Raw genomic sequence first — 23,735 nt, forward strand, 5'->3', positions numbered from 1 at the left:
AGGGACAGCTGGAAAAACAAAACAGTTTAGACATACGATAAGTGAACTCGAAAAAAAAAAAAAGTCTTGATAGTAATTTTAGCAGGCTACACTGGCAGCCAGTCATATTAACAAGTTACCTTGACTTTGCAGAAGAAAAACAGCTTTTAATATTCAAGGTGACAGATCCAAGAAAAACACTCAAACAAACAAAGAAATCCTCTCTATAAGCCAAATATAAGCTTAAAATGTGCTACATTCCAACAGGGGATTCAGTTTATAAAAAAGAAAACAGATGCCAGTTTTTTTCCATTTCTTGATCATTATTGACTTCATGTGACACAAACAGTGCAGGCCTGCTTAATTCATTGTAAGAATACACGGCAAATGAACACGTAGGAGGACGACAGGTAAACATGAGTTTACCTGAGCTCCAAGTATGTCGGTAAGATACAGGTTTCCCAAAAAAAAAAAAAAATAAAATAAAAAAAATTTAAAAAAAAAAAAAAAAATCATTCTCCAAGTAATGGAGGAAAAGGAAAAACATCAGACATTATCTCCACTTCTCCACTTCCACCTATCAGGAAAGGCCCACCATACAAAGGTTCCCATGAAAGAACTTTACAGACTTAGAGGGAACATGAAATGGTTCAATTTCTAGTGTTAGCTAGATTCTCTTATATCGTATCTTCAAAATCCTAAACACACAAACCAAATATTTTGATGTGGACACTAACTTTTTTCCCCATCTTCCCTCCTCAATCTATCCCTTATTCCTTTGAAAACTTAAATGAAAGGGAAAAGCAGAAAAGAAAAGAGGGCACCTAACTTATTCCAAAACAAACAGCATGAAAGACTGCACCCAGGTTTTAAAATTTATATAGCTTAAGATACCACCACTTTGCATTACACGATGGCAATATGTAATTTTAACAACCTTCCTAGCGTTTTCTTCTGTAACACCCACACTGATATTCCATTTCCACAATATACTGATATATTCGGGCAATGACATTCAGCCCCATATTCCTGAAAAAATTGCAAATGCCTCACTGCTTCCTGCACGCTCATTTTTAGAATTCAAATGATTTGCCAACACATGGCATTGCCAACATATTAGCAATACACATCTTCTAAGTTCTAATAAAAATAACATTTAGTAACGATTTTACTGTTGGGCAGGGAGTTAAAAACTGTTTGTACACCACCTGGCTATATATTGCTTTGGACCACTATAGCTTAACTACTGTCAAGAGTAGGCTATTTAAGAAAAGTAGAACAAATCAACTTAAAACAAATCATTTGCATTGACTTAATTTGGGCAGTTTACATTTATCACTTGAGGATGATCACAGGATCATCTGTATTCGAAAGTTTTAAAACTGATTTAACTTAACCAAAAGTACTGTATATTAAATTATTTTTAAATTATATGTAGCTGCCAAAGGCCAAGCAAACCCATTTTTTAGGCTGCTTGGTGGAATTATTTTTAAATAACCTCTAGGTGCAACAAGGGTCACTCTGCTGGGACACTCAGCACCATTACAAAGGTGTCTCTTCTATTCTCTAGTAGAGTATCATTGCAAGCAGCTTTCTAGCAAGCAATACTACTTCTCTCATCTGATATATCATCATTTTAACCAAACAGTATCAGTTATACACAAGCACTTAGATAACACATCACATGGAAAAACTGGAAAGGACAGGCAAAAAAAAAAAGAGGAAAAAATAATAGGATTTCCAAGGAAAAAATGTCGAATGCTCATGTAATTTTGAAGGCTATGAATTAAGTTTGCTAAGATTTATTTACGGGGTTTATATTTTTTATACTCGGTTGGTCTACAGAACAAGTGAGGCAGCATCATTGAGATGAATCTTGTAATTTTTTTTTCCACTTCATATTGTGCCTTATCTAAATTTTTAAGAAGTGCTATTATATCACTTTTTATGTTGTATTTTTGGAAATGTCTAGAACACATGGAAAAAATGACTGGCATTTTTTTGCAATATACCTCAAATCACAAGACTAATGGGACAAAAACAGGTAAGGCACGTGCACAATTAGTTAGTAGACTACCTAATTTTTAAACTGTATCTGTCAAAGGACATCACTGCAACTTACAACCTTGGTACACAGAGATCCCAGAAAGCAGCAAACCACAGCAGCAATGGAATAACACAGAAACACAGAAAATTACTACAATACCCACATGAAAGGGAAAAATAATAGGGAAAGGTGGTTGACTACCCCATTTGATATTAAACAACCAAAGAAGTCACTCCTGTTTCTCCAACCCCTTCTATCTACGGCCCTGCTCTACTTCTGCATTTATGAAACAAGCAGCAAACAGTAATCCAAGAGCCATAGCATTTGTATCAGTCATCAATTTCTAGCCTAGCAGATTGCAGGGGACAACACAAGTCTTCGAGCAAAGAACTAATTTCTCACTGTTAAAAAGCAAAAAAACTCCCTCACTGAGGCATTTAAAAAAGGAGAGGAAAAGATAATAGCCCAATACAGCTACAGACCTAAAGAGACTGCACAGAATTTGCAATGGACCATCATTTCATTGCAACCAAAGTTAAGTTTTATGAAGTTATCCATAAAAATAAGTGCCTGAATTGCCAAGACAGTAATTTTGTCAATTGACATATGTTAGATTAAGAAAATATACATGTATGACATTTACGTTCTAGTGAGAGGACAGATTTATTTTTGAAGTGCCTGGCCATCTAATCTCTTTCCCATTTATTACAGAATCATATAAAAGAAAGATCTATTAGCAGAAACTGTTACTTGTTATAGAAAGGAACATTATTTTCTATCTCCTTGGATCTTCTAGGAAGTGAATGATACAGAAAAGGACATATGACAATTCGACTTTTTTAACCTCTGGTATCTTCACTTGTCCAAGATCAAGGTATCAGAAATCACATTCAGTGTCACAACACGTAAGAGACTAAAGTTACATTAAAAAGTATGCAGCAAAGTAAACAGTATTTAGAAATTAAAGTAGGCAATGCCTTCCTGCGATGAAGGAAACCAACAGAGTTGAAGTGGCTACTTTTAATCCCCTTGTTTCACATACCTCAAGAGAAACATTCAAGCTGCACATAAACAGATTAATGAAGTTAACACACATTTCCTTTCCTCCTCAATTAAACCATCAAAAAAAACCCCTACACTTAGGAACACTAAATCAGTAGTTTATGCAGAAAGAGAGGAAGAGTGCTATGTGTGTCATTATGTACAATGTCAACAAAAGCTTCCTTTAACAGTAAGTGAAATAGTAGAGGGGTTTGAAAAAAAAAAAATCAGGAAAAGAAAGCTTTGTGTATGCTGAAAAGACTAATTTTAAAGTTTTAGACATGCAGAACAAGAACTTAGAAGGCTTTCTTCTTTGTCCCCTGCCTTACCCAGTGATTCAGACATTTTTAATCAGTCACATACACTATATGAAGCATCACCTTTTACCTTTATTTGATCTCAGCTAGCTCCAGTACAGTCGCCTATCTAAAGTTTGCTCCAAATTAAAGAAAAAAAGCAAAACAAACAAAAGGGAAGGGAAAACTAGTACTACATACAGAATAACCAGTTCTACAGGAAAAGCCTGCCTCCTTGTGGCCCAACTAGCCCTAAATTAGATTTCTCCAGTTCATTCCATTACACTCAGTAAATCTGGTGAGCCAAGAGTGTAACAGCCTTCTAGTTCAAGGCAGTTTGGGGTTTCGGTTTTCAGGGGGTGGAGTTGATGAAAAAGAAAAATGTTTCTGAATTTACGAACTACCTGGGAAAGTGATCCATCACTCCTTGCTGAAATACTGCTTTTAGCCTTCTCTTCTAGATAGGGTGGAAGATGACAGAGGTTCCACTTAAAAAGCAACTGAGATTCTTTACATGGCAACAAATGCAAAAGCTTGTCAGTACTCTGGCACCTAAATCCAGAAGGCTATAAACCTTGGTTCAGCTGTGCTTTAACCCTGCAGGCCTCTCTGGATGCCTTAGTTTTCATCAGTAAATCCATTCTGCCCACAGATCTTCTGGGGATGCCCCTGAGGGTTTCACTCTTGGCAGCAGCAAAGCATTTGGCACTTTCAACAAGATGCAGACCACCTTCTGTCCAGCCTGAAGGGCTCAGTTACATGAGGCTACTTTCTTAATGTCTAGAAGAGCAAGCTCTTTAGAAATCAGCTGGAGTTTTTGGCTGGTTTTGTTGCATTGGGTTTTTTAATTTCTTTTTGATTTCAATCCAGTCCCTCTATTGTCTAAGAGCTTAGTGGCCCGAGAACTTAAAATCTGTGTGACAAATATACAAATTCACACCAGTCTTAGGAGGGAATCACATAAGGATTACTTTGGCTTTCAAACCATCTTGCAGAAGCTGCTCCATTTTTATGCAAGTCTGAGACAGAGAACATGAACTGCTTTTGCTCTGGCTTAGGAAATTTATCCATGAAAATAAGGGAACTTCCAGTCTCCACTCCAAAGGCTTTCTAATATAAAACACATTTAGTGAACATAAAAGTAGACTGCATTTTTTTTTTTCAGTCTCACAATTGTTAGGCTTACAACTTGCTCTCTTCTCTGTCACAGCATCTGTGTGGGAACTATTTCCCTAACCTTTAGGCATGTGAAACAGACTCACTCTTTCCAATCTACAACTCCATGATCCAGCTGGAAAAGGAGTCAACTGAACATGGCTCTCTCATGTTCACAAAAAATCTGACTGGAGATTCACTGGAGGGAAGAAGGGGGAGGAAACCTGAAACACTTCTGTTCCCTTCAAGCACATCTTGAATGAAAGGCTTTGATTCTACCCTTTTCTTCTTTTCATGTAGATATAAAAAAAAAAGTTGTCACACACTAGATTCCAGATGTGGAATACATCACTTCTTTCTACTACAGTTTTTAGGTCCAGTATGAAAAGCATTGCACACTTTTTTTTTTTCATTATTATTTACACATTTACCAGTGAGACATCTTGTGCTTTGTGTGCTTTAGACTTTTTCACTGCTTAGACCCTACCAGGCCAATATACTGCACACAGAGCTGTGGATTGCACCACTGTTGAGAGGGGCCAAAAACTTTATCAAGGCTGTACCATACACTGCAATATCCAAACAGCTACACAGGTCTTATTAGAAAGGTTGTAAATGAAGAACCAAGATAAGCATGAACTTAGATTAACTCTGACACTACTCTAATAGAAAAAGCAAATTAGAAAAAAAAAAAAAAATCACTCTTTTCTCTTACTCAGGTGCAATCCTGGCAGAGGGCAAACACCTTCAATTCTACTGAAGAAAAAGAGAATTGGTGCTGTTCAACACATCACAGGACTGGATGCCATATCAAACAAGTCCAGTATGTCTGAATAACACATTAGGTCTGTGTATGGGGAAAAAAAAAGAAAAAGATAATCCTTATAGAAAAACACATTCTGTTTATACAACCAGATCTGTAATTAACATGCAAATTACTTACACAAATGAAGAACTATTCCCTCTCGGTTTTTGTAATTTTATAGACTGAAAACAGCAGAGACTGCAATTTATTAGAAGCTGTGCTCTCCTATAAGCAACTCTGCTTCCATTACATTGAAATACTGGGCAAGTAACAAGGACGATATGAAGTCATACACATCAAGAAATTTACTACGTCAGGGTTTCTGCTCATAAGTTTAGACAGTTTGTGTTCTTTTGCTTTACACCAGTGTCTGACACTAAGTTAATAAGCCTTTTATTGAGATTCAAAAGCTATTACACTACACACATCTTCCTCTACTTACATTTGCTAACCTACACTGAAGCCCGGGATTAAATTTTATGCTTCACTGACAGAAAATAGAATCCTAAATCACCAATCCACATATAATAGTTAATTTCCCCACTTGTTTCTTGTGGTCATAGTACCTACTTTCTTTCACACCATGGCCTTACTTTAAACTATTGTATTTTTAAACACAGCACTAGGTTTCAGCTCAGGTCTATGAAATGTCTTATTTTCTTTAACTTATCCTTACTAAACTTTCCCAATTACTCAGACTAGTAAGGTTTACTAAATTTTGTGCAGAATTATACCAAATTATGCTACCAAAGCAAGTAACGGGTTCATTGATCCCTTAAAACCATAATAAAAACCACTACCAATATAAAAAATAAACAGCAACAGGTTCTAGCATACCAGACTCTGGCCCAGAAATACCGGTTGCTTTCCTATTTTATTCCCACCAAGTCTTCTAGGTGACCTTGGGCAAATCACTACCCCCACACTGCAGTTTTCCCAACAGCAAAAATTAATTGAACAGAATTGCAAATCTGTCTGGAAGCTCCAAATGTAACACACCGTAAGAGTTAAAAATATATTTCCCTATCTGCTGATACATTTTCCTTGATAGCTTTTCTTTATCCCATTATACAGCAGCAGTGTAAGATTGCTACTACTTTCTAAATACACTCTGGTGGTTCTTCAAGAAAGGCTTTAGGCTACTGCCTTACTTTCTATCACATACTTGATCTATTTCTGCTACTGTATCTACTTTGAAGGACCAGGAGCTTGTACGTGGCAATACTTACTTACACTCACTTTAATATATTACATCAAAAGTTGCTGTTGAACACATTCCTAAGTAGAGAGAGGATAAAAAACAGGACAGAGAGAGGCAACTATCAGCAAGCAGTGACTCATTCTCTAGACCCTTGCTCACATAAGTAGCCATCCAAGTACTTGCTTCCACAACCTGACACAGGAACTAGTCATCAGCATTTTTTTACAGGGAATACATACATTGATGAACCAAAGTGCATCAAAGAAACAAAAAAATATTCCTCTTTTTATATATCAGCTAGACCTACAAAACACTGCTTTGCATTTAACAGGAGGCAGCAATTTATTAGCAAACAACACTGTTCAAGTGTAGTGCACTTCATTCAATTGCCCTCCTGCCCTATTCTGGGGTTTTTTTGTAAAAAAGATATGCAATTATGAGATGCTTTACACCTTCCATATTTCAAAATAAAAGGCTTAAACAACAGTCTCTAAAAGTCTTGATTTTGCTAATCTTTATTGTGGGGGAAACACCACAAAAGAAAAAGCACTTAATTTTTCTAAGCAGATATAGTGGGCAAAGTTGCCACTTCCCACATCATGCAACAAAAACCCGTTCTGATTGACACAAACGTGAACTGTGACGTGCTTAACTTCCAACTGTGCTCCTGATCGATGAATTAACTATAAGACCTTGAAAAACCTATTTAATAACTTGATGGCCAGAATACTGAAAAATTACTCATGTATTGTCCGCAGGGAACTTCTCGAACATTAGTAACACTTGTAACATGAGCTATTATAAGAAGGAAGAGACAGACCTTCCACGCCACAGACAAAAAAACATGACAAATCCGACAATTTCCTGGAATATTGCAAAACCGGTCGGAAAACGGTATCCTTCAGGCACAGCGCTAAGGAGAAAGGAAAGTGCTGTGCATCCAAAGGGAAAATGCAATAGCACCTCGGATCCTCGCGTGTTCCCCAGGTGGGAACACGAGCCCGAAGGACTCCGGTGCCGGCGGGGAAGGCAGGAAGGGGCAGACAGCCGCTCTGTGCCGGGAGCGGAGCCAGGCGGGGCCCCCCCGCCCCGGAGCGCAGCCCTGGCCCTCCCCACCCTCGCTTCCCACACCAGCTTCCCCCGGCCCGGGACGTGGCCGCAGTTGGATAAGGAGCGACGCGACGGGGCTGAAATCGGTCTGAAGTCCACAAAGAAGCCATCTGCCTCCGGGAAGCGGGCTGGAGAAGGGCGGACGGGAAGGGGGAAGGAGCAGCCCGGGGCAGTTTCACGCCGCCTGAAAGCGAGCGGCGGTGAAGAGACCCCCCCCCCCGCCCGCCCGCCGCCCCTGCTCCAAGCCGGAGGGCCGCGCAGCGCTGCCCCCAGCCCGGCCGCGCCGCCCCGCCGCCCGGGCAGGGAGCGGGAGCACCTTCCCCGGGCTGGGCTCTCACCTTCCTCCTGCCGCCTCCGCCGCCGCCGCCGGCCAGCGCGGCGCTGCCGCCCGAGTACATGTAGTAGGCGATGCCCAGCACCCAGAGGAAGGCGAAGCAGAGCAGCAGCCGAGACCTGCGCCGCATCCTCCCTCCCGCGCCGCCGCCAGGCCACCAGGAAACGGCCGCCAGCAGCAGCAGCCACCGCCTCCACTCCTGCTCCTGCTGCTGCCGCCGCCGCGCAGGGTCAGGGGGCAGAGGGCGAGCGCCCGCCCCCCGACCAATCCCGCGCCGCCCGGCCCCGCGGGGGGCGGGCCGGCTCCGCCGCCGTCGCCATGGTTGCAGCACGCCGGGCCGCCGCCTCCGCCGCGCCCGCGGGCCGGGGGCTGCGTGCCCCCCGCAGGGCGGGCACCGGCAGCGCCCGGACCGGCAGCGCCCGGACCCGCACCGCCCGCCCCTCCCGCCGCCGGGCACCCCGGGGACCCCCCCCGCCGGCCGCGGGTCTCCGCGGGCGCTGCCGGAGCCGGCCCGAGGGGCAGGAGCCGCGCCTCGCGGGCAGCGGGCGGGCGGCGGCGGAGAGGCCGCTCCCCGCCCTGAGGCGGCGGGGCACCGCGGGACTGCGCGGCTGAGATTCTCAGTACCACAAAAACTCCAGACTGGCCCCGGTCCTCGCCCCGCGCTCCCCGCCTGCCGTATCCCGAAGTGTCCGTGCCCGCGCTCCTGCAGCCCGCGGGGTCCCTGCGCAGCGGGGCCGCTGGCACTGCCGCAGCGGCACCTCGGACATGAGGGGTGCTCCGGGCTCGCAGCGTTTGGTAGTGGCTGCGCCCTCGTTCAGTGCATCTTCCGAGAACCGAGCGCTAGTGTGTGGGTCTCACCTCTTTGGAGCTGTCGTGCTCTTCCACTCATGTTGGATGATCATATGGAGGTTCCTAGGCCCCCATAAATTCCAGACTGACCACAACACAAGTTATGCCTCTGACTCATTTCAGAACGGAAAATGTGCATTATGAAGGGTTGTTCCCTGAAGTCACTTGAGGTAGGTAGTGAGGCAGGTCTTCATTATGCCTCAAAGGTCAGAAAGCTAAGTCATGTCAGGGCATGTCCACTGCCCTCTGCATGACATTATTGAAGAAATTTTGCCATGGCCCTATGGGACACATCAAGGACTTAACAGCCTGCCATCCCACTGAGGTCACATACCTGCTCTGCTTGCACTTCTGAAGTCACCACTACAGCAGTCTGAAAGCATGGACACCACTAATGCAGGCCTAAAGGGACCTCAGGGATTCTGCCTTAGAGGCTGGTCTGTTGGTATGGAGTCATTTCCTGGTCAAATTATCTTTCTTTCTACTTAGTTCCACCCCTGAACACCCCAGGACAGACACTACAGTTCCGTTAGTTCACTGACTCGCATGTGCACAGCTCATGCTGCTGTTATTCCATGCCGATGAGTTTCCTGTTGTTCAGCATTTGCTGCTATCTCATCCCACTGTGAGACATCAAGAAATGAGAACACAAAACTAGCAAGAGACACATTCTCTAACAATTAAAGAGCACATCTATTTCAGAGGCATAATATCCATTCAAAGGAGAACATTCCTGGTTTTGAAATGTTTTTTGTTTGTTTTTTCTCTGTCATCTCACTGTGTTTTATCAATAGATGCTTTACTCCCACGCCTTCTGACAGTACCCCACATTTCTCCTTGTATCCATACCAATGTCAGGCCTCCACCAGTCCAGCCACACAGAGCTCTGTGGCTACAGAGCCTCTGTAGCAGACTGCTCACCAGGCTGGGCCAGGAGGTAGCCAGGGGGTCTGGAATAAATTCTGTTTCATAAGTAGGAAAAGATCCGGCAGCTAGAAGAAATGGCATCAAAAACTCACCTGCTCACCTGCACAGTCACTCCACTGACAGTCTTTTCAAGGAAGGTGAATTGTGTCAGTGTAGGCACTGCCTGGGCAGAAGTTGTCTGGCATGAAGAGATTTCAGGGAATAACTGCATACTTTTCCACCTGCCAGAGAGCTGCTGGAGAGATAGTATGGGTAAAAAGACAAAGGAAGGGATCCCAAATAAGTATCTATTCAGGGAGTGTAAAACAAAGAGATAGATTTCTTCAGAGCAAATGAATCTTTCAATAAACCGAACATTATGAATTTAGTTTTGGAGGGAGTTGGAGACAGACACCCCAGTTTGGGCAAAGTAAAAGTTTTGGAATCAAATAGCTAGCATTTATTTGAAGCAACGTACACTGGAGAGTATGGGCTGCCAGGAGACACACAGATGTTCTAGATGAGAGTTTTTGATTTATCCAGAATGTGTTTGATGCAAGTGAGAGCAGTTCCTGCAAAATCACAGACTGTGCCTGCATCTAAAAAGACACATGCACATACACACATATACACATACACACACTTCACTCCAAGGCTAAATTTCCATTGGGAAGGTTCTCTATATAAATCATAGCACTCAGCCACCCAAACTTGGGTACATTCTAATAAACTGCTGCCTATTGAGCTCTACAATGAGAGGAGAAGCAGCTTCCATGCTGCTGGGGGATTCCTTCACTGGGCAGATCTGCTGAGGGAAAGGGTGCTTTGCACGACATATGTCTCCACAGAAAACATCATACACTTTTGTGTACTAAGTGAAGCCATAATCCCATTTAACTTTACAAAATCTGCAGACCACTAAGTCTTTAAACATCTCGCAAAGCCTACAGGAACTTTTCTTGCCCTTTTCATCGTCTTAAATATCTTGGGATGGTCTTCAAAGGTCTCCCTGCAGCTGCAGGTATTTTCACTGATTTTAGCATGTACTTAGATAGATTTTTCCCTTTCCAGCAAAATTAGCCAGCCATGCATGTATAGAAAATTCTTCCATAGCTGCACACCTCAAAAGCTTATCCAAATAATCCAGTGCACATGCTCAATCACAGTTCTCAAAGGTTTATAACTCAGTCAAATCAAAACTAACTTCTTCTCAAACAAGAAAATACATGCCTACTTCAAGGAAGGCTACTTCCATGTCAGAGTTCATTTTTCAGCCTTCGGCTGATAAAGTTACAGAAATGCTAAAAAAAGGTTGTAAGAGTCTATTTAGATCAAGATTTTTAATTTTTTTTTTCCACTCTACTGATATTCTGAACTGGCTGAACCAGTTTTGTTCAAGTCTTTCCAAATTATTCACATTTGGACAAAGTCCCAATCCGGCAGATTTCATCCTGAATCATTTATATTTCAGAGACCACAGAAAACACAGAGGTTTAGAATGGAAAATGTTACGTTGATTTAACTCTAGGAAAAGCTGCCTGTTCTATTACAACGCATTTGCATACAGATATCTCTTTACCTCAAAAGTCCTAACATGTTTAGTCAGCAAAGAAAAACTGAAAAATAAATGCACTTCAATTAAAGGAAGGAATTCAAGAAAAATGTAAGATATTTTTAAATTATTTTCCCAGTGCATTTCAAAAGATAATATTAGCATATTTTAAAAGCAGCATTTCTAGAATGATTCACAGAATATAAATGCTTCTGTATCAAGCACAGCCCTTTAAACAAAAGAGAGATCAAGCATGTGAGAGTACAAATAGGAGTGAAAATTGCAGAAGGAATCATCAAAACTTTGCCTTTGATCTGCAATGCAGACACCTCGATATGAGGGACAAAATTCTGATCTAGTTAGCTGGGATGTAAACCAGAGGGAACATCACCGAACTCATAAGAGAGAGAGTATAAAACCAGCCACAACCATGACCAGACTCGTTTAGACAACACAAAAGTTGCTCATCCTTTTCTGGAGCTATATGATCTAGTCAAAGGTGAACAAATCCTTCTGAAGTATGAATGGAAAGCAGTCCTCACCTTCAGGAATAAATGAGTCAGTCTGTTACTCACGGTAGCAATCTTGCCCTTGCAAAAACAGGAAGGGGGATTTTCAGACCAGGTCTAAAACACAGAAAATAGCTTTAAAAGACTTTAAAAAGCAAAAATATAACCGAATATGATGTCACAACCTCTTTGATACATGGAAGCTAAAACGTAGGGGATCCAGTTCATATAACATTCTTTCAAACCTATGCAGTTATGTCACAAAGTAAATAATTTTTCCTCTCTCGTAAGAAAGGTTACTTATTAGCCTAAAGTAAGGTGTTTTATAACATAGAAATCACACATTAACATGAAATTTAAAATACATCTGTAGAGGATATAGGTGTACCAATGTCTTGAAAGCTTAACTCAGCCCAAGCCCAGTATGTGTTTGTGGTGCTAGAATTCTGTTTGTACTGAAAGATCCTGATCCTGAAAACATTTATGCAAATATTTAACTTCATTCAGCGTGTATTCCCATTGGAGTCAGTCGGACTACTCAGACATTTAAAATTATATGCTTATGGCTGAGTACTTGCAGGATTAAAGGTTAAGTGCAGCTAGCAGGTCTGAAAATCTATGTGGGTGTTTTGCAATTCCTCACTGCACAGTGGTAACAATGAGAAACAGACTACCTCCTCAGCTAAAGACTTGGGAGTCAACATGTCCTTTCCCATATGTTTAGATGCCAAGAACTATGTTTGTTTAATTTTTCAGCAGAGTTTCTGATGCTACCCAGAGTAGGCAGACGTGCTGGCAATAGCATTCAAAAGTGGCTCGCTTCCAGAAAATCTTGTTACCCTCCAAGAATGTTTTTTGAACTGTTAAAACCCCAAGCAGCAATATTGTACATGCACATTTTACCTTGAAAACAGCGTGTCACTGTGCCTGACCACAGGGTTTGTCAGGCAAGGTCCAAATACATTCGGGCATTGCAGAACTAAAGCTCTTTCATCCTAGACTCTGAATTTAAGAAGGTAGTATCCTCTCTTCTAAAGCCTAAAATAATGGCTGCTTCCTCTAATAGCACTGCTTTTATACTGTTTCCACATTAGAGATTGATCAACACATTACATCATGCAATGCAGATATTGTAAACACTGCACTTTCTCACATGAGTTTGAAGTATCAGCTTAAGCCCTTATGCTTCCAAGGCAAATTATCCATATCTGGAAGCCTTTCCTTTCTATTAAATAAAGTTTAAGGTTCAACATTCCTTGGAGTCATTCAGTTCTACAAAAAGAGGAAACAGATTCTTTTCCTATGGGTGGTGAAGACAAAGAAAGAACAACTCAGCCTTTGCTTGGCCTCCTGCTGAAGATGGCAGAAGCCAGTACAAACTGCAGTCCTACTGCCAGCTATTCTCCCTAAGTCACTTTGCACGTTGGACTGAACTTCAGCAGAACAAAACAAACCTCTTGCAGCATTCTGTAGGCTGCCGATTGGATATAAAAATGTGATATGGCTCAGAAGTCTCTCTCATAAGAGAGTGATGGTATAGATGAAAGAGAGAAACAGTGGAGAGAGACTTGCTGAAACAACAACCTCACCTTCGATTGAAGTAATTTGACACTCTTTCATTGCAATTACCCGAATTCCGAAGGTCATAGCTGCCAGAAGTGGTAAAGACTGATGATCTACAGTCTGAGATGATGCAGGAAATTCCATCCTTTTCTCTCGAGCAACACTACGTAGCAGTAGAATGCAGTTGTAATACTGTAAGTCATTTGAAGCTAGGGGTAAACACTATTTGCTAATGCATAATACGAAAGTCTATTTTTGGGCAAAAAAAGGCAAATATGAACCCATCAGACAATGGTCCTGTAATCTCAACTGGTACTTTGTCCATTCAAACTTATAATCCAGAGAAGTAAGGCTACAGCCAAGAAATTTGAGACTATCTATGATACAAGTTTGCTACAGCAAAGCATAGTTTTCCTACAATCAGATTTGTGGAGATTAAGAAAAATATATTCCTGAGTCAGTGTTCTACCAGGAGCAGGTTTTGCTCATCTTTACATAAAGATTTTCTTAGCTAGTTGCACCATCATCAGCTCACCACAGGGAATGTCATAGAAAAAGGGAAAAAGAAAGAAAAACACATAAGGAAGACTGAAAGAGGCATGGTAAGAGGGGAGATGAGAATACCAGGAAGCAACATAGGCTTTTGTCTTCCAAAGCTGCTGCACCATCCGCAGTGTCTGAATTAAAAAGATTGATAAGTGGTACAGATCACCAGCTACCCAGGATATCAGACCCAGATGGCAGGGAGGACCTGATGCTTAGTGAGTGCTCAGTCTAGGTATTGTAAAGGTTTCTCTTCAGTGATTGTGTATCATTCAGAAGGGCAGAGGAGAAAACTTTTCCTTGCTACACAATATTTTAGTTTCAGCTGGGTAGTGGAAAGCATCTTCTTACTTCTTCCCCACTTCCCTCATAGCAGGAGTTAAAGAATGTGCTTTCAGTCTGAGACACGGCAAGCAGGTCTGCAGTTCTCTGGAGAAACACTCTAATCACTGACAGTGGCAAGTCACATCAGAAATGCCATCGTGAACAGGCTGGATACAGCTCAGACGTCTTTGATTAATTTTTTTTTATATAATTTTCCGTCTTCATACTTTTGCCTCCCACTCAGGTGCACGTAGTGGAGCTCATGCCTCAAAAGTGCTGTGCTGCCCATAGCAACCTATTCCCACTGGACACAGTGCAATGTGACAGCAGTGCTGTGCATCCCCAAGGACTCCTCTGCAGTGGTGAAGGACACCACTCCCCCCCATCTGCCTTAGCACCACATCCGCTTTTTGCATTACAACAGTGGCTAAACAAATAAACCCCAGTGATGTATTTTTATCAATGCTATGTATTGTACTCCTGGATATTGCTCAAGAATGTTTTTCACTATGCAATTAAGAGCAGTATTTTCACACAGCATGTATCATCAATAAATACATTTGTTTGTCATGTTTCTTTTGCGTATTTGCCAATTTGCAAAATTTTGTGTTTGGATCCCACAGTCATTATAACAAATTACACAAGTCTCTATGACACTCAAGAGCATATTTCATATAAGAAGGGAAAGAGACGTTTCTTTCAGTTCACATACTCTCTAGAAGTCATATATTGATTTCTCCCAAGTTTAATCTTTCAGTACTTTGGAACAGACAGTAAATAGGCTCACTTACCACAAGAGATGGAAATTGACCCCATTTGTAACCTTCACGACCAGTTTGGCTTTAAACCTTAATCATCATCTCTTAAAATCATGAAAGACACTGTTTCTGAAAACAGGACAGAAAGCAACAAACCTGGAGAAATTAGTTTTACACTCTTCCTCTTCCAACAGAAGTAGCCAGATCCACCCCCTCTGTAATACAACTGAACCACAATGACCTTGCCCCAGTATCTATCACACAAAATAATATGAAAGAGAAACTGGGATTTCCCTGCAGAGTCCATGTATTTTCCATCCCCTTTGATCTTTCAAGAGTTTCAGGTAGAGGAGCAACTGTTTTCTTCCAAGGAGTAAAACATCAAATAAAAGAACTTTCTGTCCTTATCCTGTGAGCTGAAGGTCTGTGACTTTGTCAGCTGAGGTTAATATCCGTTTTCTTTTCACATTCTACCAGGATATTGCTCACTGTTTTCTCTAGCTTTCAAAACTATATCTGAACCTGCACCTTGGGGAGACGAGGTCAAATAATGATTTTACTTTTACTTGTAAATTAGATTTTTCCAGCACATAAGGGTGTAAATGAGGCTTTCCCTATGGAAATAATATTTTTTTTGCCTCAGGAATTAATCATAAGTTCAAGACAGCAATACTTTGTTCAGTTGCAATCTCACACACATTGGTGTAAATTGGGAGTGACTCTGTAGAAGGCCAAGTCATTACAAGAGGTTAAATTGATGTAAGTTGAAAAAAAGAATCAGGTTCCCCATACAGCTCTTTCTCTTACCAAAAAATGGTAATATACAGTGGAGTAAAGAAAAGCAATTACAGAGTACTGCACTTCAGCATATATGTCTCACCAAATACTCCTATAAAGTATCACCACTGGAAACACAGTGCATGAAAATGCTCATGGGGCCACTGTTCGAAAGGCTTGTGTGCAGGGATGGAGGAATGGCAGGGGTGACAAGGGTAAAGAAGGCATAGAAAGGAGAAGAGGGAGAGGGAAAGAAAGAGGGAGAGGGAGAAAGAAAGGGAGAGGGAAAGGGAGTGGGAGAGGGAGACAAAGTGGGAAAAGAGGCGAGAATTGAATAAGAGAAGACATTCCCTCTGCTCGGTGATGTATGGGGACATACTGCTTAAGTCAGGTAGCCCAGTAATAGGGACCTAAAGCCTTTGCACTGTAGCCTCTCATACATCACTTGTTAAGAAGAGAAACCTCACACATTTCGGGAAATGCTTCCCACTGTGATTCTGGGAATAGAAAACTCTGAGATGCTGAACAATAAAGCACTGTTTCTGGTATCATATCTTTGCAAGCAGCACTTCTGTACATTTTTTTTTTGGTACTGAGTCATCCCATCTAGACGGATGTCCCAGGACACTCTTACAGGAACAAATATCCTTAAGTGTACTGCCCCATATAAAACACTTACCAGCTATTCTCTGTGTGTCCTTGTTACAGAGGAGCTCACTAAATACTTGCCTAGGGACGCAGATGTACCTGCAGAGGTACAGTGTGACAGTGGCGAGACAAATGTGCATACACTGTACTGACCTTGGCAGAAATCCTAGCAGTCCACCAGCAGGATCCTGTCTTTAACCAGTACAGCCCCTGCAAAGCCTGGCAGTGCCTCACCTAAACCATTATTTGTCAGAGCCATCTGCCCTTTCAGGATCCTGCATGTTACATGTGATGGAGCAGCTGAGGTGTGGCGTTTTTGCTCAGGAGAGGGCAAGGAGGATGGTGACTCTATGCTACGGGCACCAGCACACCTGAAGGCAAGGATCCCATCAGGAAAAGGGTCATGGCACTACACTTTAGCCAGGCACACACCTACACACTGCAGAGAAATACAATATTTAAGAAATATCTCCCTGTGCTCCCACACTTCCCCAGGACTCTCAGACACTGCACAGAATTTCAGCCAGAACAAAAGCAGTATCCTCAGTGCTTGAGTGCCATAGTTTTCCCTGCTTTCTGATGGGACCCTACTAGAGGCTGAATGCAATGGGAAGCCTCAGCTGCTGCAGGACCACTGTTAGATTGTGTCTATCTCTTTCCTGCTCCTACTTCAGTTTTTCAGTTTCACAGATTTTATCTTTCTTCCTGGCAGACAGACTTCTTTTAAATTCAATAAAGGGCAGTGCATTTTCTTGCTTTAATTAATCACATATTTTCTGCCAATAATAGTTAGCCTGGCAGCTGGAGGTACCTTGAGTTGGATCATGGTGCTCTGTGTTGGCTTTCCACAATGTTTCTGTCAATGCTGCTTTCTTGGCTAGGTTATCTCCAGGCATACCATGTGCTTGAGTAACAATAACAAACAGGAAAAATGAAGCAGTTCATAAGATTATTATTTTAGTTAGATTTTCTGTTCTAAAAGCCAAAAAACTCAGCAGGTCCAATAGACTCAGGAAAGCTGCTTTGTTGTTGGGTTTTTTTTCCCCCTAGTCACAAAAACATTGAGTTGTTATACAGTTATATCAAAGAATTTTATAGGACACCAAACAAGTTCAGAATCCCACTGGTGCTTCAACAGCTCCATTTGATCAGCCATGATCTCATGTCATCGCTCATGGAGAGAGAGAGGGAGAGGAAAGATGGGAGCTTTGTGTTTGAAGGACCTGAACAGATTTGGATCTCAAGTGCTTGTCAGGGTCCCTCTGCATATGTCATTCTATTAGTTCTCGAAAAATTGCACTGTGTCATTGCACAGGAAAAAATACTTGAAAGAAAAGGCCTCCAACAGCCTGGAGAACACTGAAAGGGTTCCCATACCCCACCTCCACAGAGAAGGAAGCAGGGTCATGATGGAAACTTGAGGCAGTAGCTAATACATGCTGAGAGGAGTTAGTGTGCTTCTGACATTCTAAGGAATGCAGAACCAAAGGGCATGTACCTGCAAATATGGGAGAAGTCTGAATTTACCAGGTGGAAAGGTTTCACTTTGCAAGAATAATAAAGTCTTTAGAAAGGAACTTCTCCAGTGTAGGAAACCCTGCTAGAGCTGTGCTTTTATCCTGCCTGCCCCATGGCGAGTAACATTATCTAGAGCTGAGAAAAGTTTGAATAAATAAATCAGCTGAGCCAAGGAGACTTTTCAGTGTGTAATCAGTTACTCCCTTCCCATGTAAGTCTCTGCCAAGATTTTTCTCTGCTTCCTTGAGAAAAGCCCAGAAGCATTCAGACTGGTCTTGCCACAAGCAGGGTCTTGATGTATCTCCTGGGAGAGCTGGCAGCCCCAGGCACATGGGAATAGGTCACACAGAGCTCCCAGGCTCCACCAGAGAGAACTGGCTGTTCAGTCCCTCCCTGTGCTGTTCAATAGCTGTCTGTGAAATGGTCTGGTCTCAGCCCACTCAGAGTGGGTCAGCACAGCTTAGGATCAACATTTGCACTCGTAACAGGCACCTGTGTGGTGGGACCACAACTGAGTGCCCACACTGTTCTTAGCCCTACTTGGCCGAGATACAAACCATTAAGGGAGTCTCAGTAAAGCCAGAACTGATCCTGTTCCTGCTCTATGAAGAAGAAAGGCGACATTGGAACAGAGGCTGTTGGCCCAACACCATTCAGAACCATGAAATTTGCTAGAACCAACCAAAAAAGCAAACAGATACAACTGGAATTTACTGTACTTTCTGATCTGTTCATTGTTCCATTTAGATCTCCAGGAATGAAAACAACTCTACAGAGAAAAAAAAAAAAAAAAAAAGACCAAAACCCTTCAAGTGAAGGCAGGATGAATACCTTCTGGAAGCAAAAAGATGTATTTTGTCAATTGATTACACAGATGGGAAAATCATACAAGCAGTGGCAAGGTTGACAGCAATTTGGGAGAACTGGCAGCATCCCAAAGGCTAAGGAAAGTATCCTCTTCATCCAACGCTTCTTGACATTTTCTCAGAGACCAAGTCCACAAACTGTGCATTCCTGAGTTGAGACAAAACCTTCCAAGCTTGTCAAGAGTATAGATGCTGCAATTGCCAACCCAGAGGTCTAAGACTTCTGTAGGTGCTGCCATTTCTTTTCTTTCTTTTTTTTCTTTTCCTAGAGATGGCTCTTGTAACATCTTGACTCCTGAGCAAGATGAATTCTGTCACTGTGCCAAGTCTTAGCACTAGGCAATGGAGGGCAAAGATAAGGCTTCAGTCATGTCCCGCTTATATGTCAAAATATTGCAACATTGACAAGTACTTTAGTGCCCTACATTCCCTGAATACTAAACTTCTTCCTAGTACTATCTCGTACTGTACAATATGGCTCTTTTTATACTTTAGTTTACCAGCATCTTTTCTCATTTGCAGTTAGGCTGGTAGAGGAAAAAAGCTCCTCACAAAAATTAGGATTGCATTTTTCCAGTCTTTACTGAAGTGTGTAGTACATGCAAAGTAATCACACAAACCGGGATTAGAAATCCTAGAGCTAAGATATATTCCCACCTTTTTCATCCTAAAGTGTTCTTTATCAGAGTTTAGCTGACTATTTATCTTTGCAAGGTTTAAAAATACTGTTTTATTACCTAGCTCAGTATCTTCTTGCTGTCCTCAGAGATGATGGAGTGGAGAGAGCATTTATAAAATTTGCTGATGACACCAAGGTGGGAGTGGATGGAAGTAATTCAGAAGATGGGATCAGAATACAAAATTATCTCAATATGTTGGAGAAATAGTCTAAAACTATCAAGACAGAATTTAGTAACAATGCATATGAAGCATTGCATGGAGAAATGAAAGATCGAATGCACAAATACAAAACGAAAAATCATAAAAGAGTTGGAAGTGCTAGGGGAAAAAAGGGATGTGAGAACTAGAATATGACTCAATACAAATACTAGCAAAGCAGTTAAATCTCCTGAAAGACAAATCTCATATGAGATGCATTATTACAAGAGTGTCAAATGCAACAGGGAATTATTCTTCAATACTCTGGTGATCCAGCTCTGGGTACCTCTTTTTAAAAAAGCAATAAAAACATAAGACATTTAGAGAACATGGCCTATCAGAAACATCTCGTATAATTAGGTTGGCCACTCTAGAAGCTTTCCAGGGAGATTTGATTGTGGTTTTCCAGTGTATGAAAGACTGTCCAAGAAAGGACAACAATAACTTACTTCCTTTGCTCAGTTTTCAGGGAAGAGTCCAGTGGATCTGGCAGAAAGGCAGTTAGGTGATGAAGGAAAATCAAGAGCTGGCTAATAATTCTTAGAAACATTTGAGACTCTGCTCATAGAAAAGTTTAGGAAGTGATCTGACGGTGCTACCAGTATATTTTATCCCACTCGAAGCAGAGAAATTTACTCAGTGGTTTCATACAGCTTGTCAACATCCTCAAACCTATTTTATCAAAAGATCCATCCAGTTCCTTTTTGTTGGCAGCAGCACAGAGTTGAAGCTGAGCTCCAGGTACTTTTCAGACACTTCAACACTGGCAGTTACAAATTCAGGATCAGTCACCTTTCCTTTCTCATGCTTTTCTTGGACAAGCAGGGATCATTGCCATCATCCAACTCTGCTCCTGCTTTCACATGTGGGTTTTCCAGTAGTGGGAGTCCTGTGGAATTTCCATTCCCTTTTCTCTCCCTGGTGAACTGTATATGTTCACAGCTACATGGCATGATAAACTCCAGTGGTCACACATACTCCCTTTCCAGTTACTCCTGGATCTTGTTCTGATATTGGAGTCTAGCCATAATATTTTCTAGGTCCTGAATCTTTATCCTCTCTGTAGTTGACGGCAGAAAAGATTTATTCAGGCTTCAGCTGTTTGTGAAGACCCTTAGAATTCAATCTCTATCCCAGGATCAACCCTGCTAAAGGCAAAGCTTGAGTTGTGGGATGCTGGAAATCCTCCAACCTGAATCATGGGCTGCTGTGCAGGTGCTGTGTGAACTGCTCCAAGTTCCCTGCCCACCAGGGCCCCGAAAATGAGGAATCCACAGCACTGCTCCAGTTTACTCCCTGCAGGTTAAAGTCCAGGGAGTGCCTGTGCTGCAAGAAGATGAAGGTACCACCACCACCTCACCTGCTCCTATCTTGGTGCTAAGGAGCAGTGTGGGCAATGTTTGCCTTGGCCTCTGCTCCCTTGCATGCTGCTGACAGTGGTGTGGTATCAACAAGTGTGAGACAACCTCAAATTACAGGATGCAGTTTATCTGCAGGAGGATGGAGCACCACACAAGCTGATTTGCCTTGTTTCACTGTGGCTCTTACTTGTTCACAGCCCAAACCCCCCCACAATGCAATCAACTGAATGGCAGCCTCAGGCAATTGCACCTTTTTACACTTTCCAAGAAGAGAATTACTTGCATAAAAGCTTCTACATTTTGCTTTACTACCTCTCCACACAGATTTGGTTGTCAGTTGAAGCAGGGGGAGAATATTTTCCAACCATAATGAAAACACTGCGTGGTGATGCAAGGAAGATCTCCAGTCTGATGACGTGCCTCTATTTTCAGAATACAATTTTTTTCAAAAAAGATCTTAAGTCAGAATAAAGGAGGGCTCCTGGTGGAGCTCTAACTTGGTCTTGTTTGGCTTCTGATACATCACCATACACCAAAAAAGGTCACTGCATGGATGCATTTAAGTGACTCCTAAGAAAATCTCAAGAAAACTTCTGATCAGGTAGATTCACACTTGCATCCAAATGCAGCGGCTTGTGTGCACACAATTCAGGCAACACCAAACCTACCCAGTGCTCCTGCCTCTCAGCAGTCATGCTCTGCAGAAACTGAAAATTTATATTTGTTGCCATAATGTTCTGGCATGAGCCTTTCCACAGTAACATTGATTTTTCTTTTTTTCTCTTGCACATTCTCAGCCATCCAATTCTCCATCTACCTCACCATCTTGCCAGATTCTTATCCCTTCCCTCTCACAGACAGGCCCTTTGCTCTGCAGAGCAACCCTCTGATTTCACAGGTTTAATCACACTGAGCAGCAGATGTTGTGTGTAAGGACAGTAATGCCTGGTTCTGCTTGCTTTTTTACTTCCTTTCACAGCCTGTGTTTTCCTATCACTAACTTAAACATGTTATTTTTAACATTTTTTACATGTTTCATCATCTTCCCTTCTCTCCTTACTTTCACAGATCTTAATGTTTCTATTTCCTTTCTTCCTGTTCCACAATTCCCTCTTCCAGCTTCCCCTAAGAAAAATGAACACATGGTAAAATACTCTGTTTTTCTCATTGTCTTCCCTTTCCTTCTCTTCCAGTCCTTTCTCTGATTCTATCCCATCTTCCACTTACTTTCCTTATGACACCCGAGGACATGTTTCCTCAATTATTTATGGATTTATTTACTCACATATTTATTGCTTTTGGCTATTGTCCTTACAGAAGCCTCACATTTTTCACATTTCCCATCAGCTCCCAGTTTTGACTCATGTTCCCTGGAGATGGGGTAAGTTTCTGTTCTCTCTCCCTCCAGCTATGAGTACACTACAAGCCAGAAAGAAACACCTAGTTTTACAATAGCTCAGTAGGACTATAGCTATCCAGAGTTTAGTATGGACTGCAAAGTCTGTCCAGGATCTTTATAAATACGTGGAGTCTCAGCTGTGGCTCTGCTCATTGCTGTGACAAAAATACAAGGCCCAAGAGAGGTGTAAGCCCATTCTTGCATAGCAAAGTGGCTGTAAGAGGTGCAGCAGGGAGCTCACAACCTCCATGAGCATTAGCCACCTGTACATTACCCTAGCCTGTGCTGCTGAATGCTCTGAAAAATGCAGAAACGTTACTGGGCTTCAAAGGGGAATGTTCCCAGGGCTTTTCCAGGAAACATAGTCCAGTCTAGAAATGGCAGTGGAGAGAGCTCTGCCCCCTTTCCTTATGCACCTTTCCTCACAACTCATGATACCTCAGCACATCTCTGCCCAGATTTTGCCAAATGCCCAGGACTACAGCCTTTCAGCTGCTCTCTGCAGAGCTCACAAGGAAATTTCCCCTCCCAGACCAGTGGGACTTTTTGTAGCCCCTTGGTGAGCAGCATTTAGGAGCTCAAGCTGGGAGGAAGGTAATGGAGGTTAACTTTTTGGCTGTGCAGCACCTCACATCACTAGGTGCCCTGACTGTGTGCTATTCATGCCCAAGAGAATTTTGCTTTTGTGTTCAAAGGAATAAGAGAACCTTGTGGTGTTTGCTTCCAGTAAGATAGAGTAAGATACGTTTTCTGCATGCAAGAAGTGGTATAAAAGTAAAAAGAGAAGCACAATAAAAGGGAAAGCAGACTGGTGTGGTTTAGGAATGAGGTACTGGAATTCCCACTGCAGCTGATTTAAGTCCCAGTTTCTCAGCAAGGCTGGTTCCCCAACATACAGTTAGCAAATGAAATTATGTTGGTACCTAATGCACCAGTGAAAGCCTTTGATGGTAAGCCCCAAGGATAAGGGAGTGAGAGCCAGACTCTCCATAGCACACAACACGCCAGTTTAACTTGGCTGGGAGTCAGGCTCTGCGTGCTTTTCTTACACAGTGTACAAAACCCAGCTTGTTGGCAATGCTCGATAAATAAATAGAGATAACAAAATCTGCAACAGAACCAGAAGGATACCCGGAAAGTACTTGTGCATGGAACTCCCTTGGACATGGCACGTTGCCTTCAGCACAGGGAAATATACTTCCACTGCAAGCTCAGAGTACAGTAATTATTACTTTTCACCAGTTATTCCAGGGTGATAAAAACAATAATCTGTGGGTGTGGTAGGTCAAATAGTATATAAATTACCAGTCAAACT

General features: G+C 42.1%; 1 protein-coding gene across 1 annotated transcript in view; it reads right to left on the reverse strand.

Moving 5' to 3' along the window:
* Positions 1-8,166, reverse strand: part of GALNT2 (polypeptide N-acetylgalactosaminyltransferase 2) — an 87,223-nt gene extending 79,057 nt beyond the window's left edge. Inside the window, exon 1 of the mRNA XM_014874413.2 lies at positions 7,973-8,166. Within this exon, the coding sequence (XP_014729899.2) occupies positions 7,973-8,098 (126 nt within the window). The 5' untranslated portion in view covers positions 8,099-8,166. The remainder of the gene's footprint in view (positions 1-7,972) is intronic.
* Positions 8,167-23,735: the final 15,569 nt, after the last annotated feature.

The sequence above is a fragment of the Sturnus vulgaris genome, chromosome 3 (genome assembly GCF_052056855.1).
Source record: "Sturnus vulgaris isolate bStuVul1 chromosome 3, bStuVul1.hap1, whole genome shotgun sequence".
Taxonomy (NCBI): domain Eukaryota; kingdom Metazoa; phylum Chordata; class Aves; order Passeriformes; family Sturnidae; genus Sturnus; species Sturnus vulgaris.